This window comes from Salvelinus fontinalis, chromosome 1, assembly GCF_029448725.1.
Source record: "Salvelinus fontinalis isolate EN_2023a chromosome 1, ASM2944872v1, whole genome shotgun sequence".
Lineage (NCBI taxonomy): Eukaryota > Metazoa > Chordata > Actinopteri > Salmoniformes > Salmonidae > Salvelinus > Salvelinus fontinalis.
This window is the reverse complement of record NC_074665.1, coordinates 41,812,019-41,833,224: the sequence shown is the minus strand read 5'-3', so window position 1 is coordinate 41,833,224 and position 21,206 is coordinate 41,812,019. Positions and strand designations below refer to the sequence as shown.

Sequence of the window (21,206 nt, the reverse complement as noted above, 5' to 3'; positions counted from 1 at the left end):
ATGCTTTCAAGAAATGTTTATTTTGTCTGAAATTGTTTTTATTTTGTCTGTGAACTTGAGCCATGTGTGGGGTCGTGGAGGGGAGATGCTGCACATGCACAAGAACGTTTCAATCAGTAGCACACATATTCTCAATTTCTCATCGTGTGTGTGTGTGTGTGTATGTGTGTGTGTGTGTGTGTGTGTGTGTGTGTGTGTGTGTGTGTGTGTGTGTGTGTGTGTGTGTGTGTGTGTGTGTGTGTGTGTGTGTGTGTGTGTGTGTGTGTGTGTCTGTTTGTGTGTGTGTGTGTGTGTGTGTGTGTGTGTGTGTGTGTCTTTGTGGTTTTTCTGGTGTGTAAATGATTTTATAACTGCCGGGTCAAAAATTACCCTAAGACAATCTTTGTACCTTGGTGGTGTACAGCTTTCATGGAAATATGAACAAAGGCGATGTTTCATTTTTTCTAATGTTGGGGTCACTAGGAAAAGTCAAATGTGTTTTACGTGCTGTTTTTGATGTAGAGTTCCCCACACATCACAACATTTTTCGGTGTCTGCGTGATACTTATAGCAAAACTGAAAGGGTCCATTGAATGTAGTGACAGGAATGTCCAATGTAATAACATTGAGACCATTTCCTGTTGTTATCCGTGATTTGGGATTGATTTTATTTGTCGGCGGCTCTCTGCTGTAGTCATTGATCAGTTCACTGTGTTAGTGAATGAGGCATAGAGGCATAGCCACGTGTTAACGCTAACCCAGTTAACTGGCCTGTGGGAGTCAGACTCTCGGAGGGTATGACGCTAAGAGAGATTGTCATCTGCGCAGATTAACGGAAAGCATTCTAATGTATATTATGAGCAAAAAAGGAACCAGAAAACAACTGGCAAACACTTTGACGAAATCTCTTCAAACTATTTACATAAATCGCAATTTTGGCAGACATTTTCTGAGGGAACTGGTTTTATACTGGTAAAAATTTTTGGGGAGGAGAGGAAGACCAACAGAGGACATTTTCTCAGAGGAGATACGATTTTAAAACTGTCTCTGACTTTTATTTCTGGTGGAACAAGTTGCTGAACCAGTTGCTTGTTGGAACATTCTGTGGAGGACCATCTTAGTGGAACTAGTATCCTGAGGGGATATCCTTTCTGTCTCTCCCAGGGACATGAGGGCGGATTGGGGAGCCCAGGGTGGGGAAGTGCACGTCACTACCAGTAAGTCCGTCTGCATTTGAAATTGCAACCTATTCCCTATGGGCAAAAGTAGCATACGTAGGGAGTAGGTGCCATTTCAGACATTCCCTCTGTCAGTGTTAAAATACATTCAAAATCAATTTTGTGCTTGCTCAACAGACCTGAGTTCAAATACTATTTCAAAAATCTCAATTACTTTCACATACATTTTGAAGTATGTATTTAGATATATTCTATTTGACAAGACAAGTAGTTTAATATTTTGTATTATTTGGAAATACACTTGGAAAGTATTTGAAAAACTGTAATACACTCACTCAAATACACTCCCATGCATTTAACCCAGGTATATGAAATAAGTATTTGAACATACTAGTTGGTTTTGACAAATAACCATTCAAATACTCAAATAAAAGTACTTGTTTAGGGCTGTGTACACAGAAATGATTTGAAATAGCAGATATTCAAATACACACGTATTTGAACACAGGTCTTTCGCTCACAGCCTAATAATAAAGTTTCCTTTTTAAAAGCCATTTTTCTAATGTTTGTTATAGTAATGTACATGAATTCTAGTCCTGAAATCAAGTCAAACATAGTCAAACATTTCCTCCCCCTAGTAAAATGGAGGTTGGAATTAATTCAAAGGAGTGTTTTAGCGCTGCGCGTGGCGCTACAGACAATGTGCCTTTTGAAAAGGCTATTTCCCTGACATTCTACATGTCTTTGAATGATTCCGACCGGAGGCCGTGAAAATAGGGATGTTTATGTGTATTCTGGTATGCATCTACATCAACAAGAGTGCAATTTGTCACAGATACAGTAAAAAATAAAAAATAAATGGTGTGATTGGGAAACACCCCCATTACCTCATTTAGCTGCCACAAATTAGGGGAGGGGAGATATACACCTTAATTTAGGTAATTATATGGATTTTTATAAGCATCACAACACTCCAAACTTGTGGGGATTTTTGAAAAGAGAAGGGGAGCTGAAAGGTTGAATTCTGCCACAATAGTCACTCTTTAATAGCATATTTGCAAATTCTAGTCTCTTGAGACAAACTTGGTTCTGGGTCAAGATAAGAAATCATTTTTTGGTTCTTCATCAAAATGTTAATAAGCAAATGCATACATAACCACATTGGGACTTGTGTCATTGTCTCTTTAACTAAACATGGGTGCCTGTTTTTCTTTGTCTCCTGTCATTGGCCCCGAATTACCTGTCTGGTGGGAACATTGGAGCTCCATCAGACCTCCAGCTTTGCCAGCTGAACTCCACGTCCGACTCGGACCTAATGAAGACTTGGGGAACAGCCAACCTTGCCCCCCCTCCCTTCAAACCCGACATGCTGTCCCCCCCGGCCTCCAGGGTGGAGCTCCTTTCCCCAGCCAAGGTGAAGGAGCGCACACAGAACGTCACAGACAAGGTCACACAGGTAGGGTGGTGTGTGTGTGTGTGTATATATAAGTATAGTATAAAAATGTATACAGTGTATTCACACCCCTTTTCCACATTTTGTGTTACAGCCTGAATTCAAATTGATTAAATGTAGATTTTGTGTCACTGGCCTACACACAATACCCAATAATGTCAAAGTGGAATTATGTCCATAAAAAAATGTCAAGCTGAAATGTCTTGATTCAGTAAATAGTCAACACCTTTGTTATACGGCAAGCCCAAATAAGTTCAGGAGTAAACGTTTGCTTTACAAGTCACATAATAAGTTGCCTGGACTCTCTGTGTGCAATAGTAGTGTTTAAAACATGATTTTCGAATGACTACCTCCTCTCTGTACCCCACACATACAATTATCTATAAAGTCCCTCAGTTGAGCAGTGAATTTCAAACACAGATTCAACCACAACGACAAGAGAGGTTTTCCAATGCCTCGCAAAGAAGGGCACCTATTGGTAGATGGGTAAAAAAAAAGAAACAGACATTGAATAGCCCTTTGAGCATGGTGAAGTTAATAATTACACTTTTGATGGTGTATCAATGCACCCAGCCACTGCAAAGATACAGGTGTCCTTCCTAACTCAGCTGCCAAAGAGGAAGGAAACTGCTCAGGGATTTCACCATGAGGACAATGGTGACTTTAAAAAAGTTAGTTTATTAATGGCTGTGATAAGAGAGAACTGAGGATGGATCAACAATATGACCTAAATACTAACCTAAATGACAGATTGAAAAGAAGGAAGCCTGTAGCGAATACTCCAAAACATGCATCCTGTTTACAATAAGGCACTAAAGTAAAACTGCAAACAAATTAACTTCATGTCCTGAATATGAAGTATTATGTTTGGGGCAAATCCAACAGAACACATCACTGAGTACCACTCTTCAAATTTTCAAGCATGGTGGGAGCTGCATCATGTTATGGGTATGCTTGTAATTGGCAAGGACTAAGAAGTTTTTTGGGATAAAAATAAATGGAATAGAGCTAAGCACAGACAAAATCCAATAAAAGAAAACCTGGTATGCCTGGTCTGGCATGACAACTGCTCGGCCTCCGACCACAAGGCACTACAGAGGGTAGTGCGTACGGCCCAGTACATCACCGGGGCCAAGCTTCCTGCCATCCAGGATCTCTATTCCAGGTGGTGTCAGAGGAAGGCCCTAAAAATTGTCAAAGACTCCAGCCACCCTAGTCATAGACTGTTCTCTGTGCTACAGCATGGCAAGGAGTACCGGAGCGCCAAGTCTAGGTCCAAGAGGCTTCTAAAACGCTTCTACCCCCATTTTCTTAAAACTGCATTGTTGGTTAAGGACTTGTACACTACCATTCAACTACCAGTTTGGGGTCACTTAGAAATGTCCTTGTTTCTGAAAAAAAGCACATTTTTTGTCCATTAAAATAACATCAAATTAATCAGAAATACAGTGTAGACAATGTTACTGTTGTAAACGACTATTGTAGCTGGAAACGGCTGATTTTTAATGGAATATCTACAGAGGCCCATTATCAGCAACCATCACTCCTGTGTTCCAATGGCACGTTGTGTTAGCTAATCCAACTTTATCATTTTAAAAGGCTAATTGACCGTTAGAAAACCCTTTTGCAATTATGTTAGCACAGCTGAAAACTGTTGTCCTGATTAAAGAAGCAATAAAACTGGTCTTCTTTAGACTAGTTGAGTATCTGGAGAATCAGCATTTGTGGCTTTGATTACAGGCTCAAAATGGCCAGAAACAAAGTACTCCTCACAAGTCTCACAAGTCCTCAACTCACAAGTCCTCAACGTTAACAGTGAAGAGGTGACTCCAGGATGCTGGCCTTCTAGGCAGAGTTACTCTGTCCAGTGTCTGTGTTCTTTTGCCCATCTTAATCTTTTTTTTTATTCACCAGTCTGAGACAAGGCTTTTTCTTTGCAACTCTGCCTAGAAGGCCAGCATCCCAGAGTCGCCGCCAGTTGTGAGGCATCTGTTTCTCAAACTAGACACTAATGTACTTGTCCTCTTGCTCAGTTGTGCACCGGGGCCTCCCACTCCTCTTTCTATTCTGGTTAGAGCCAGTTTCCGCTGTTCTGTGAAGGGAGTAGTATACAGCGTTGTACGAGATCTCTCTTGCCAATTTCTCGCATGGAATAGCCTTAATTTCTCAGAACAAGAATAGACTGACGAGTTTCTGAAGAAAGTATTTGTTTCTTAATATTTTGAGCCTGTAATCATACCCACAAATACCACAAACCCAGATACTCAACTAGTCTAAATAAGTTTTATTGCTTCTTTAATCAGAACAACAGCTTTCAGCTGTGCTAACATACATGCAAAAGGGTTTTCTAATGATCAATTAGCCTTTTCAAATGATAAACTTGGATTAGCTAACACAACCTGCCGTTGGAACACAGGAGTAATGGTTGCTGATAATGGGCCTGGGTCTATGTAGATATTCCATAAAAAATCTGCTGTTTCCAGCTACAAAAGTAATTTATAACATTAACAATGTCTACACTGTATTTCTGATCAATTTGATGTTATTTTAATAGACCATTTTTTTCCGCTTTTCTTGAAAAAACAAGGACATTGCTAAGTGACCCCAAACTTTTGAACGGTAGTGTATATGTATATTATATTTAACCATATTATATTTAAGTATTCCTCAGGATTCAGTCTCGCTGTGTTTGTATATCTCAGATAGCAACATTTGAGTTGGCTTATCAGAGTTTGGTATTGTGAGACAGCGTAAGCACTTGGAATTATTGTCATCATGAACATCTTAACTCCATATGACGTTACACATAGCGGTCAATTCGTCTAGTTAGTAATATCACATCATATTTCGTATCATGTCATATAATAGTAGGCATCATTTCCACTGTAGGGACAGGGGAATAGTGTAGAAATGTAGAAACTAGATAGTGTAGAAATGCCATAAATTAGCATAGAAAGGCAAAACATTCTAGGGGAAGGTCTCCACCTCCCCACACACACATTTCTAATCAAAGTTACACAACTAGAGCTGTCTCCGATCGCTCACTGAATTTATTTGCTCAATGCGATGCTTTGTTGGTGTATTGAGATTTGTCCTCTAACCCGTGACTCATACTGACTTGGCACCCTACAGGGAAATCATTGATGCCTGGTGTCAGTATTAGGGCACGTGGGAGGCAATGTGGTTGACCCGCTAGTGGAAAAATCACTATGGGTGTTGAATAGATGTTATATCTCCTGGGTGTGGAGAATGGCTGGCTGCCACTGTCCAATCTATGCCTGCTGGAGCCCCAGGGACAGCATCCTGGTTCAGTGTCATGGTATAATGTGTGTTTGATATCAGTGAAGGACAACAGGCTGTAGTTTTGTACTGTGCATTCTATAATGTATGTATGGGACCCATGGCCATGACTGTTGACCTTTCTGTCAAAAGGTGATTAGCACATTTAATTGAATGCAATTGAAATGGACATCAACTTAAAGGCTTCATAGAGCATTCCTAGTCTTCATGAGCCCTATATACAGTACCAGTCAAAAGTTTGGAGACACCTACTCATTCCAGGGTTTTTATTTATCTAGACTATTTTCTACGTTGTAGAATAATAGTGAAGACATAACTATGAAATAACACATATGGAATCATGTAGTAACCCAAAAAGTGTTAAATCAATATGTTTTATGTTTTATATTCTTTAAAGTAGCCTTGATGACAGCTTTGCACACTCTTGGCATTCTCTCAACCAGCTTCATGAGGAATGCTTTTCCAACAGTCCTGAAGGAGTTCCCACATATGCTGAGCACTTGTTGGCTGCTTTTCCTTCACTCTGTGGTCCAAATCATATCAATTGGGTTGGGTTGGGTGATTGTGGAGGCCAGGTCATCTGATGCAGCACTCCCTCAATCTCCTTCTTGGTCAAATAGCCCTTACACAGCCTGGAGGTGTGTTTTGGGTCATTGTCCTGTTAAAAAACAAATGATAGTCCCATTAAGCACAAACCAGATGAGATGGCATATTGCTACAGAATGCTGTGGTAGCCATGCTGGTTAAGTGTGCCATGAAATCTAAATAAATCACAGACAATGTCACCAGCAAAGCACCATCACAACTCGTCCTCCATGCTTCACGGTGGGAACCACATATGAAGAGATCATCCGTTCACCTACTCTGCATCTTTTAACCAGATAAGTTGACAAAGAACACATTCTCATTTACAGCAACAACCTGGGGAATAGTTACAGGGGAGAGGAGGGGGGATGAAAGAGCCAATTGTAAACTGGGGATTATTAGGTAACCGTGATGGTTAGAGGGCCAGATTGGGAATTTTGCCAGGACACCGGGGTTAACACCCCTACTCTTATGGTAAGTATCATGGGATCTTAAGTGACAACAGAGAGTCAAGACACCTGTTTAACATCCCTAAAAAGAGACAGAGACAGAAAGACAGCACCCTACATAGGGCAACGTCCCCAATCACAGCCCTGGGGGAATGGGATATTTATATATCTTTGACCAGGGGAAAGGGTGCCTCCTACTGGCCATCACCACTTGGTCTCCCATCCAGGACCAACCCTGCTTAGCTTATAGAAATGGTGCTGTAGGCTACAGTCAGAGTCATCAGATGTTTTTTGGGACAAGGTGCAGAATATTTTGGGGCCTAATTTAGATATGTTTCTGCTTATACACTGCTCAAAAAAATAAAGGGAACACTTAAACAACACAATGTAACTCCAAGTCAATCACACTTCTGTGAAATCAAACTGTCCACTTAGGAAGCAACACTGATTGACAATAAATTTCACATGCTGTTGTGCAAATGGAATAGACAAAAGGTGGAAATTATACCCAATTAGCAAGACACCCCCCAAAACAGGAGTGATTCTGCAGGTGGTGACCACAGACCACTTTTCAGTTCCTATGCTTCCTGGCTGATGTTTTGGTCACTTTTGAACGCTGGCGGTGCTCTCACTCTAGTGGTAGCATGAGACGGAGTCTACAACCCACACAAGTGGCTCAGGTAGTGCAGTTCATCCAGGATGGCACATCAATGCGAACTGTGGCAAAAAGGTTTGCTGTGTCTGTCAGCGTAGTGTCCAGAGCATGCAGGCGCTACCAGGAGACAGGCCAGTACATCAGGAGACGTGGAGGAGGCCGTAGGAGGGCAACAACCCAGCAGCAGGACCGCTACATCCGCCTTTGTGCAAGGAGGTGCACTGCCAGCGCCCTGCAAAATGACCTCCAGCAGGTCACAAATGTGCATGTGTCTGCTCAAACGGTTAGAAACAGACTCCATGAGGGTGGTATGAGGGCCCGACGTCCACAGGTGGGGGTTGTGCTTACAGCCCAACACCGTGCAGGACGTTTGGCATTTGCCAGAGAACACCAAGATTGGCAAATTCGCCACTGGCGCCCTGTGCTCTTCACAGATGAAAGCAGGTTCACACTGAGCACATGAGCACATGTGACAGACGTGACAGAGTCTGGAGACGCCGTGGAGAACGTTCTGCTGCCTGCAACATCCTCCAGCATGACCGGTTTGGCGATGGGTCAGTCATGGTGTGGGGTGGCATTTCTTTGTGGGGCCGCACAGCCCTCCATGTGCTCGCCAGAGGTAGCCTGACTGCCATTAGGTACCGAGATGAGATCCTCAGACCCCTTGTGAGACCATATGCTGACACATGCACATTTGTGGCCTGCTGGAGGTCATTTTGCAGGGCTCTGGCAGTGCACCTCCTTGCACTAAGGCGGAGGTACCGGTCCTGCTGCTGGGTTGTTGCCCTCCTACGGCCTCCTCCACGTCTCCTGATGTACTGGCCTGTCTCCTGGTAGAGCCTGCATGCCCTGGACACTACGCTGACAGACACAGCAAACCTTTTTGCCACAGTTCGCATTGATGTGCCATCCTGGATGAACTGCATTACCTGAGCCACTTGTGTGGGTTGTAGACTCTGTCTCATGCTACCACTAGAGTGAGAGCACCGCCAGCATTCAAAAGTGACCAAAACATCAGCCAGGAAGCATAGGAACTGAGAAGTGGTCTGTGGTCACCACCTGCAGAATCACTCCTGTTTTGGGGGGTGTCTTGCTAATTGGGTATAATTTCCACCTTTTGTCTATTCCATTTGCACAACAGCATGTGAAATTTATTGTCAATCAGTGTTGCTTCCTAAGTGGACAGTTTGATTTCACAGAAGTGTGATTGACTTGGAGTTACATTGTGTTGTTTAAGTGTTCCCTTTATTTTTTTGAGCAGTGTATAATGAACATCAATACAGTTGAAGTTGGAAGTTTATATACACCTTAGCATACTTTGAAACTCAGTTTTTCACAATTCCTGACATTTAATCCTAATAAAAATTCCCTGTCTTAGGTCAGTTAGGATCACCACTTTATTTTAAGAATGTGAAATGTCAGAATAATAATAGAGAGAATTATTTATTTCAGCTTTTATTTATTTCATCACATTCCCAGTGGGTCAGAAGTTCACATACACTCAATTAGTATTTGGTAGCATTGCCTTTAAATTGTTTAACTTGGGTCAAACGCTTCAGGTAGACTTCCACAAGCTTCCCACATTAAGTTGGGGGAATTTTGGCCCATTCCTCCTGACAGAGCTGGTGTAACAGAGTCAGTTTTGTAGGCCTCCTTGCTAGCACAAGCTTTTTCAGTTCTGGCCACAAATCTTCTATAGGATTGAGGTCAGGGCTTTGTGATGGCCACTCAAAGTCCAATACCGTGACTTTGTTGTCCTTAAGCCATTTTGCCACAACTTTGGAAGTATGCTTGAGGTCATTGTCCACTTGGAAGACCCATTTGCGACCAAGCCTTAACTTCCTAACTGATGTCTTGAGATGTTGCTTCAATATATCCACATAATTTTCCTACCTCATGATGCCATCTATTTTGTGAAGTGCACCAGTCCCTCCTGCAGCACAGCACCCCCACTACATGATGCTGACACCCCCATGCTTCACGATTGGAATGGTGTTCTTTGGCTTGCAAGCCTCCCCATTTTTCTTCCAAACATAATAATGGTCATTATGGCCAAACAGTTATATTTTTGTTTCATCAGACCAGAGGACATTTCTCCAAAAAGTACGATCTTTGTCGAAATGTGCAGTTGCAAACCATAGTCTGGCTTTTTTATGGCGGTTTTGGAGCAGTGGCTTCTCCTTTGCTGAGCGGCCTTTCAGGTCATGTCGATATAGGACTTGTTTTACTGTGGATATAGATACTTTTGTACCTGTTTCCTCCAGCACAAGGTCTTTTGCTGTTGTTCTGGGATTGATTTGCACTTTTTGCACGACTGTACATTCTTCTCTAGGAGACAGAACGCGTCTCCTTCCTGAGTGGTATGATGGCTGCGTGGTCCCATGGTGTTTATACTTGCGTACTATTGTTTGTAAAGATGAATGTGGTATCTTCAGGCATTTGGAAATTGCTCCCAAGGATGAACCAGACTTGTGGAGGTCCACAATTTATTTTCTGAGGTCTTGTCTGATTTATTTTGATTTCCCCATGATGTCAAGCAAAGAGGCACTGAGTTTGAAGGTAGGTCTTGAAATACATCCACAGGTACACCTCCAATTGACTCAAATGATGTCAATTAGCCTAACAAAAGATTCTAAAGCCATGACATCATGTTCTGGAATTTTCAAAGCTGTTTAAAGACACAGTCAACTTAGTGAATGTAAACTTCTGACCCACTGGAATTGTGATACAGTGAATTATAAGTGAAATAATCTGTAAACAATTGTTGGAAAAATTACTTGTGTCATGCACAAAGTAGATGTCCTAACCGACTTGACAAAACTATAGTTTGTTAACAAGAAATTTGTGGAGTGGTTGAAAAACGAGTTTTAATGACTCCAACCTAAGTGTATGTAAACTTCCAACTTCAACTGTGTAAACGCAACATGGAACAATTTCACTTAGTTACAGTATATATAAGGAAATCAGTCATTTAAAATAAACGTATTAGGCCCTAATATATAGATTTCACATGACTGTGCAGGGAAGCAGCCATGGGTGGGCCTGGGAGGACATAGGCCCACCCACTGCCGAGCAAGGCCCAGCCTATCAGAATGAGTTTCCCCCCACAAACAGGCTTTATTACAGACAGAAATACTCCTCAGTTTCATCAGCTGTCCAGGTGGCTGGTCTCAGATGATCCTGCAGGTGAAGATTTCGGATGTGGAGGTCATGGCCTGGCATGGTTACACATGGTCTGCAGATGTGAGGCCGGTTGGACGTACTGCCAAATTCTCTAAAACGACATTCAATTCTCTGGCAACAGCTCTGGTGGGCATTCCTGCAGTCAGCATGCCAAATGCATCTGTTGAATTGTGTTGCGCCTTAGGGTCCTGTAAGAACCCCCACCAACTAACTGCCCAACTGAAACTTTGGATTTGAATTTGAAAGGACAGCCGGTGCATTCACTTAACTGAAAAATGTTAATATCTCAATTTAAGTTAAGTGGCTGCACCTGCTGTCCTCTCAAATTCAAATCCAAAAGTTCCGTTGAGCAGTTAGGGTCCTACAAGAATCCTCACCAACTAAGGCGGTTCCTCAATGAATCCCACCTGCTATGGTGTTCTTGGAAGAACCTTTTAGGGGCTATTTTCAGTGACTAGAACATTGAGGATCTTAGAAGAACATAATTGCATAGCAATGTTTTGGGGCAGTATTACATGCTGACCACACTGCTCACGTCGCGTGCGCTGCAAAATACATTTACACATACATGTTATTCAATCATTGCCTCCCATTGCTCATGCGCGTCAACAAGCGTCTGTATAGCCAGGTGCTAAAATAGAACTTGGTTCTATTTGTGACACGCTGCAAGTCCTGCCTCTCCCATCTCATTAGTTTTTCGGATCATATACCGTGGGTGATTGAAAGCTGAACTGAGGTCCACACTCTAGTCAGTTGTGTTAATGCACCTTAAAGTTGGTTGCCAACCACCATATAAAGTCCAAAGAACAAGCCTGTAGGAGATTACTAGAAACTAACTCGGTTTAACGTTACCCTTTCATCTGTGGATTAATTGTCGGAGTAGAGGACAAATTAACTAGCAACAGAAAGCTAGCTAGCTATTGTCATAAATGTTTAGTACTTTTCGAACTGTTCCCAAATTAATATAGTTGGTTCAGAGTTTGTTTTGATATTTCAACCTGTGTCGCAATGGCGATCTGGTCAGCATGTTACTTTAGTGCCTTGTTGCAAACAGGATGCATGTGTTTGAATATTTCTATTCTGTACAGGCTTTCTTCTTTTCATTCTTCCAATTAGGTTAGTATTGTGGAGTAACTGCAATGTTGTTGATCCATCCTCAGTTTTCTCATATCACAGCCATTAGTCATTAAACAAATCGTGTTAAACACTTATTGCACACAAAGTGAGTCCTTGCCATAACAAAGGGGATGAATACTTATTGACTAAAAACAGTTGTTTTTAATTTGTAAAAATTCCACTTTGACATTATGGGGTATTGTGTGTAGGCCAGTGACAAAAAAAATCTGATTTAATCAATTTTAAATTCAGGATGTAACACAAAACGTGGAAAAGGTCAAGGGGTGTGAATACTTTCTCAAGGCACCATATCTGTTTACTGAGAAAAGCAATACATGAACATATACACAATCAATAGGCTACAGCAGGTTGCACTATTTGCCTTCAAATCAAAGTAATAAGTATTGATTAGTAATTGGTGTGCGAGCACTTGCTGAATGCCTCTGGCCCTCACTCTATGCTAATGAAACACTGAAATATAATTTGGATCTCTGTTAGGTTCTGTCTCTGGGTGCTGACGTCCTGCCGGAGTACAAAATCGAGGCCCCGGTCACCCACGCATGGACCTTGCTGCACTACAGCCCCGTCAAAGCGGCATGGGACTGGGTCATCCTGCTCCTGGTCCTCTACACAGCCCTCTTCACCCCCTACTCGGCCGCCTTCCTATTGGATGAGCGTGGGGACTCGCTGCGGCGGCGTTGCGGCTATACCTGCAATCCACTAAATGTGGTGGACCTCATGGTGGATGTGCTGTTCATCGTGGATATCGGGATCAACTTTCGCACAACGTTCGTCAACCCCAACGACGAGGTGGTGACCCAGCCGTGGAAGATCGCTGTGCATTACCTCAAGGGGTGGTTTGCCATCGACCTGGTGGCCGCCCTACCCTTCGACCTGCTTATCTTCCGCTCAGGGTCTGACGAGGTGAGAATAATGCAACCAACCTTTTTGGTGGGCTAACACTTTCCTTGAAGCCAACAGGTATAATGCATTATAAAGCATTTACGCCTTTAATAAGACATCAAAAGTGGGTTAACCTCTCAATGATCCTGAGTAAATACCAACCAGATAGGCATAAAATATTATAACCCTTATAAGACAATATAAATGTTTAAGCTTATTTAGCGGACATGAGTTGGGCTCATGGTCTCATGATGAGGTAACCATGTCTGCAATAAAAAAAAAGTCAGTTGCCATCAGTCCAAGAAAGAATTCCCTTTTGATCTAATGGTCAAGAGGCTGGTTTCTCCCATGGGAGAGCAGGTTTCAGATCCCACTAGGGACACCAAGCATGAACATTCCTGTGTTACTTATTTACAACAACATTTGCTAGTAACCTGTAGCCATTTTCCCATCAATTCATTCTGCTTCTCTTTTCCCATCTTCTCGCTACTATTCTCAATAAATGGCCACCTACTAAAGATGGCCACCTTGATTGGCCTGCTGAAAACAGCGCGGCTACTTCGGTTGGTTCGTGTGGCGCGGAAGCTTGACCGCTACTCAGAGTACGGGGCAGCTGTCCTCTTTCTGCTCATGTGCACCTTTGTGCTCATCGCCCATTGGCTGGCCTGTATCTGGTACGCTGTTGGCTACGTGGAGAGGCCCTACACTGAGACGGGTTGGCTGGACAACCTGGCTGAGCAGCTTGGCAAGGCGTACAACGCAAGTGAACCTGGCTCGGGTCCGTCCGCTAAGGACTATTACATCACTGCACTCTACTTTACCTTCAGCAGCTTGACCAGTGTGGGCTTTGGGAACGTCTCCCCCAACACCAATTCAGAGAAGCTCTTCTCCATCTGTGTTATGGTTATTGGATGTAAGTCCCTAAATGTTCGATTTACTCAGACCACATTCACAATCCATACACACTGCATTCAAAAGTAGTACATTTCATAAATACTTATGTCAACAACTGCAAGATATTTTTATTATGTCACTTATACTGCATTATCAACGTGCAATTGCTGACATAAGCCTTTATAAGCCCCATTGGCTCCTCCTCATCCTCCAGCTCTCATGTACGCCAGCATCTTTGGAAACGTGTCGGCAATCATCCAGCGCCTATACTCAGGGACGACGCGCTACCACACCCAGATGCTGAGGGTCAAGGAGTTTATCCGCTTCCACCAGATCCCCAGCGGGCTTCGCAACCGCCTGGAGGAGTACTTCCAGCACGCCTGGTCCTACACCAATGGCATTGACATGAATGCAGTGAGTAGAAAACCGGCCACCAAACTCGTAAGAAACACTTTCTTCGGTAACACTTTTCGTAAAACCTGCAGGTATAATGCATTATGATGCAGTTATAATGCATTGTAAGACTTGTCATGAGCATGTATGACCTCCTTATGTCTTATAATCCTGCCATCATGATCCTGACTAAATACCAGCCATTTTCAGTCAGTTAAGGTGTAGTACATTGAGAAATAACATATTATAAGCCTTAAGAAATTATAAAGGCTATGTGCTTATAACATGTTATAAAGCATTATACCTGTAGACTATCTTCTGGTCAACAAATCTATTCAAATCCCCAAGGCATCCAGCGTAATAAACTGCAGAGCTGAAAACTCAGTTTACATTGAGAATGCCCTATTGCAAAATTACTGATTTTGACATTTATGTTGACTTTCCATCTTCCTCCCAAGGTGCTGAAGGGTTTTCCAGAGTGCTTGCAGGCTGATATATGTCTGCACCTGAATCGCAGTCTGCTGCAAAACTGCAAGGCGTTCCGGGGGGGCAGCAAGGCCTGTCTGCGGGCTCTGGCATTGTGCTTCAAGACTGTACATGCCCCACCAGGGGATACACTCATCCACTCAGGCGACATCCTCAACTCTCTCTTCTTCGTCACTCGCGGTACCATCCAGGTCACCCATGATGATGTCGTGGTGGCCATACTGGGTAAGGAAGGCTATGAAATCTATTGTTCAGTTCGCTGCAGCTGGCGACTGGAACGAGCTGCAACAAACACTCAAACTGGACAGTTTTATCTCAGTCTCTTCATTCAAAGACTCAATCATGGACACTTACTGACCGATGTGGCTGCTTGGCGTGATATTGTTGTCTCTACCTTCTTGCCCTTTGTGCTGTTGTCTGTGCCCAATAATGTTTGTACCATGTTGTGTGCTGCTACCATGCTGTGTTGTTGTCGTGTTTCTGCCATGTTGTTGTCTATATGTAGTGTTGTGTTCTCGTAGTGATGTGTGTTTTGTCCTATATTATTTTTTTTAAATTCCAGCCCCCGTCCCCACAGGAGGCCTTTTGCCTTTTGGTAGGCCGTCATTATAAATAAGAATTTGTTCTTAACTGATTTGCCTAGTTAAATAAATACATGTGTCAGATCTGCTGCATTGGCTTTAGCTACATGTTAGTCATTGATGTCTTTCAAACTATTTTAGAAATGTAAATGTAGTTTCTGAAGATCATTCCCCTTCTCATGTCTATGGTTAACAGCAGAAAGAGGCTACATATTCTATTTAAGGTATTTTCAGATTTTATTGAACAGATATAGAATGACAGTGGGGGAAGGATAGTGAAGTTGTCAAAGGGATGTAGGCCAGACTCGAACCTATTCCGACACTGTATACGTGTGCTGGAGGCTGCGGCATTGCCACTAGACCAGCCAGACCACAGCTAAATACAGTATCCTCTTAAACAGATGTGAATCATATACAGTAACTACATCCTATAGTTCAGCATTCTTTAAAATAACAGTGATGCCATCCCCCTTAATGTACTCTCACTGTCCCCCTTCCTCCCTCTATCCTGTAGGGAAGAATGACATCTTTGGGGAGCCTATCCACATGTATGCAGAGCCAGGCAAGTCCAACTCTGACGTGCGCGCCATCACTTACTGTGACCTGCACCGGATTCAGAGGGATGACCTTCTCGAAGTTCTAGACATTTATCCAGGCTTTGCCGACAACTTTTGGGCAAACTTGGAGTTCACCTTTGACCTAAGAGACGTAAGAAGAAAAACACACACACACACGTGGCTAAACTCAGAAAATGGACACATTTTAGTTGGGATATTTATGCTATTGATGAACAAGATCCTTTTGGTTCACTGTGTCCAATGAAATGGGATTGTTGGCACTGTATCATTGTATTGGGATGTGTTCAGTTTGTGTCTTGCCATTTCTGTATGTCTGGTATGTCAGGCTGACCAGGTCCCACCAATACTGTTGGCTGATGATTCTGGTGATGATTGTGGATACAGTCGTAGTAAGCCACGACACAGGGGACACTCCCTGGACTGTCGCAACGGTCCTGGTAAGTTAAGTTGATTAGTTGAATCAGGGGCTGTATGTATCAAGCGAGCTAGCTGTATGGACTTATTTTTTACATTCTACTTTGGACAGACGGCATGGACCAGGACGACCCGTACCCCTACCGCCAACGCCATTCGGTCCCACAGCCCCCCTGGGAGGAGGGCTGCAGCTGTGAGTCGCCTTGCTCCCAGTCCAGCGAGGACCTAAACAAGCCCCTAACCCAAGGGGGCAAGGTGGAGCTGTACCCTCCGGACGACGATTGGCTGGAATACTCCCCCTCAGTGGTGCGGCTGAAGCCCCCTAGTGACGCCACAGTGGGCAGAGAGGCCCCCATGGACAGGGCTCAACCAGGTACAGTATGAGCAGTATGGTACCTCCATTTCAATTGTATGTTATGTAGCATTACTGGACCGGAGGGTTGCTGATTCGAATCCCAAAAGAATCAAAAAGACATCAGTTGATCAACAATAATGTTCTGTTATTTTCACTCTGTAAATGTTTCCAGCCACTTCTAACCTCTCACCGAACATGTCTGGGTATGTTCAATACTGGCCAGAGAGGCAGTCGGTCCAGTACTCCAACAGGCAGTGGCGCTCCTCTTCGGTTCGGACCTCATACCACCCGCCCCCGTTCACAGAGGAGAGGCCCAGTGAGCTGGAGTCCCGACTGGAACTACTACAGTCACAGCTCAACAGGTGCGAGGAACAACACGCTTACTATTACAAAACGATTTTCAACAGTTGAGCAAGACAAACAGCTGAGCCTGCACATTTTAGCTTATTTTCAACTTACCTAGGGTGCAACGCTGGCTGATACGATCTGAAATAAAATGTTTCCTGAGCTGAAATGAAAGATCACAGAAATGTTCCATATGCACAAAAAGCTTATTTAGCTCACATTTTGTGCACTAATTTGTTTACATCCCTGTTAGTGACAATTTCTCCTTTGCCAAGATAATCCATCCACCTGACAGGTGTGGCATATCAAGAAACTGGTTAAACAGCATGATCATTACACAGTTGCGCCTTGTGCTGGGGACAATAAAAGCCACACGTCTCAAGTTGAGGGAGCATGCAATTGACATGCTGACTGCAGTAATGTCCACCAGAGCTGTTGCCAGAGAATTGAATGTTAATTTCTCTACCATAAGCCACCTCCAATGTCTTTTAGAGAATTTGGCAGTACGTCCAACCGGCCTCACAACCGCAGACCACGTGTAACCACGCCAGCCCAGGTCCTCCACATCCTGCTTCTTCACCTACAGGATCGTCTCAGACCAGCCACCCGGACAGCTGATGAAACTGTGGGTTTTGCACAACCGAAGAAACAGGGAAGCTCATTTGCGTGGTCGTCCTCACCAGGGTCTTGACCTGACTGCAGTTCGGCATCGTAACCGACTTCAGTGGGCAAATGCTCACCTTGGATGGCCACTGTCACGCTGGAGAAGTATACTCTTCACGAATGAATCCCAGTTTCACCTGTACCGGGCACATGGCACATGTGGGTGAGCGATTTGCTGTTTTCAACGTTGTGAACAGTGACACATGGTGGCGGTGGGGTTATGGTATGGGCAGACAATGAACATAATTGCATTTTATCGATGGCAATTTGAATGCACAAAGATACCATGACGATATCCTGAGGCCCATTGTTGTGCCATTTATCCGCCACCATCACCTCCTGTTTCAGCATGATAAATGCACAGCCGACGTTGCAAGGATCTGTATACAATTCCTGGAACCTGAAAATGTCCCAGTTCTTCCATGGCCTGTATACGCACCAGACATGTCACCCATTGAGCACGTTTGGGATGTTCTGGTTCAATGTGTACAACAGCGTGTTCCAGTTCCTGCCAATATCTTGCAACTTCGCAGAGCCATTGAAGAGAAGTGGGACAACATTCCACAGGCAACTTTATGCAAAGGAGATGTAGCGCTATAGGAGACAAAATGGTGGTCATACCAGATACTGACTTGTTTCTCTGATCCACACCCCTACCTTTTTTATTAAGGTATGTGACCAACAGATGCATATCTGTATTCTCAGTCATATGAAATCCGACTGATTTCCTTATGAATTGTAGCTCAGTAAATTGTTTTCATTTGCACTTTACCTTAAAAGGGACCATCTCTAATTCAAACAAAAGCAGTTCCTGTACCCCCACTCCACACATTAACAAACTGGAGCTTATGGAGTTAGACTAACTTTGACCAGAGAGACATTCCACTTAGTTATCTGGAAGGTCTTTAATGGCAACGGTGAATACATGACTACTACGTAATCCTCCTTTTCCTTCCCTCTTTCTGCCCCCTTTATCCCTCCATTACCAGACTGGAGATTCAAATGACTGCCGATATCAACGTCATCCTGCAGCTGCTCCAAAGGCAGATGACGCCGGTACCGCCCGCTTACAGCACTGTGTCAGCCATAGACTCACCTGGCCTATATGGGACGGGTGCGCCAGTGTTGCACACCATGTACCAGATCCCACCCATACAGATGGACAACCAAGCATCCACGCAGGTAGGAAAAAGCACCTGAAACCTTCACAGAAGCTGTGTTACTGTAGTTAAACCTCCAACCTGTGACTGCATACTCACCCTTGATTGTTTTGTTGTAGAGCTCTGCCCAGCCTGACCTCAAGTTGCCCCTGAAGTCCCAGGAGTCGCTGTCCAGCGGTATCCATCTGACTGTTGAGTCCGACGACACCATGTCCGTCACCCCGGAGATGGAGCCGACTGTGTCACTCTCCTCCCAGCCGACGGTCAAGCGGTCACTGTCTCTCATGGAAACGTCCAGACTAAGTGGCAGCCTCCGCTTCCCCTCATTGCCCGGGAAACTGGACGCCTCAGGGCAGGCGGAGATCCAGAAACATCTCTCAGATCCTGTGCTTTCTGTGACCTGAGACCCCTGTCCCTAGTTCCCCAAACCTGGGATCCTACAGACTGCTTCCACTCATATACGGATTGCAAGATAGTAGCAAAACATGTCTTTCCAGGCCCTGTCCTTTAACAGCCCCTATCCCCTATGTACTGAGATCGGAGTAGGTGGATGAGATTAAACAGTCGTTAAAGTCCTGCTAACTTTAGCCACCACTAGACAAAAAATCTGAAATTGATGGGGACATGGCATGCGGAACTGTACGAAAAAGGTAAAATCATGTAACATCAAACCAAATAATGAGTTGATTACAGTTGTTTTGGCAATGTTTATACAAGTACTGAATGCCCCCATCACTTTCATAGATTTTTTGCTAGCGTCGGCTAGGGTTAGCTGAAGATTTTAATGGCTGTTCAGAGAAAACCGAACCATGAATACGATTCTCATGGCTCATAAAATACTTTCAGGGTGAAAAACCATCTAACATTAAGTTGGAAAACACTGAACTTCCCCTTTAAGATTAAGTGCCTAGGGGAGGGGGTTGAGGTTGTTTATGGAAAGGCTGAATTCCATGTCACTCCCTTCCCCTTGTCCTTCCATTTGCGCATTCACCCGCTCGTCCGACATATGCAAATGTCCCAAAGCAGAGGGAGTGAAAATTAGTGGGTGCAGGGGCTAATTAGACCCTCCAATAGCCACTTCAAATCAAATGTATTTGTCACATACGTGTTTAGCAGATGTTATTGTGGGTGTAGCGAAATGCTCGTTTCTAGCTCCAACAGTGCAGTAATATCTAACAATATACACAATCTAAAGTAAAGGAATGGAATTAAGACTAAATAAATATTTGGACGAGCAACATCAGAGCAGCATAGACGAAGATACAGTAGAATAGGATAGAATACAGTATATACACATATGAGGTGAGTAATGCAAAATGTGTATACATTAAAGTGACTAGTGTTCTATCATTTAACTGGACAGTGATTTCAAGTCTATGTATATAGGGCAGCAGCCTCTAATGTGCTAGTGATGGCTATTTAACAGTCTGATGGCCTTGAGATAGCTGGTTTTTCAGTCTCTCGGTCTCAGCTTTGATGCACCTGTACTGACCTCGCCTTCTGGATGATAACGAGGTGAACAGGCAGTGGCTCGGGTGGTTGAAGTCCTTGATCTTTTTGACCTTCCTGTGACATCGAGTGCTGTAGCTGTCCTGGAGGGCAGGTAGCTTACCCCCGGTGATGCGTTGAACAGACCGCACCACCCTCTGGAGAGCCCTGTGGTTGCGGGCGGTGCAGTTTCTGTACCAGGCAGTGATACAGCCAACAGGATGTTTTCAATTGTGCATCTGTAAAAGTTTGAGGGTTTCTTCACCACACTGTCTGTGTGGGTGGACCATTTCAGACCATTTCAGTTGGACCATTTCAGTGATGTGTACGGCGAGGAACTTGAAGCTTTCCACCTTCTCCACTGCGGTCCCGTCTGTGGATGGGGGGGGGGATCTCTCTGCTGTTTCCTGAAGTCCACGATGAGCTCTTTAGTTTTGTTGACTTCGGGCGAGGTTATTTTCCTGGCACCACACTCCCAGGGCCCTCACCACCTCCCTGTAGGCTGTCTCATCATTGTTGGTAATCAGGCCTACTACGCATTCATAGGCCACGCATTCATAGGTGAACAGGGAGCACAAGAGGGGGCTGAGCATGCATCCTTGTGGGGCCCCAGTGTTGAGGATCAGCAAAGTGGATGTGTTGTTTCCCACTTTCACCGGGGGGGGGGGGGGGGGGGGGGGGGTCAGGAAGTCCAGGACCCAGTTGCACAGGCCTGGAGGATACTATGGTGTTGAATACTGAGCTATAGTCAATGAACAACATTCTTACATAGGTATTCCTCTTGTCCAGATGGGATAGGGCGGTGTGCAGTGCGATGGCATCGTCTGTGGATCTATTGGGCGATAAGGAAATTGAAGTAGGTCATAGGTGATATGATCCGACTAGTCTCTCAAAGCACTTCACGATGACAGAAGTGAGTGCTACCGGGCAATAGTCAATTAGTTCAGTTACCTTTGCTTTCTTGGGTACAGGAGCAATGGTGGACATCTTGAAGCATGTGGGGAAAACAGACTTGGATAGGGAGCGATTGAATATGTCTGTTAACACT

General features: G+C 44.0%; 1 protein-coding gene across 1 annotated transcript; it reads left to right on the top strand.

Annotated features, from left to right (window-relative positions):
• Nucleotides 1-2,382: 2,382 nt before the first annotated feature.
• Nucleotides 2,383-20,798, top strand: kcnh6b (potassium voltage-gated channel, subfamily H (eag-related), member 6b; the record flags this gene model as incomplete). The annotated part of the gene is made up of 11 exons (XM_055925479.1): nucleotides 2,383-2,613; nucleotides 12,397-12,822; nucleotides 13,321-13,714; nucleotides 13,910-14,109; nucleotides 14,547-14,799; nucleotides 15,670-15,863; nucleotides 16,059-16,170; nucleotides 16,260-16,520; nucleotides 16,675-16,864; nucleotides 18,500-18,692; nucleotides 18,790-20,798. Coding segments are annotated over 11 exons (2,739 nt in total), but the record flags the coding sequence as incomplete, so codon positions are not given.
• Nucleotides 20,799-21,206: the final 408 nt, after the last annotated feature.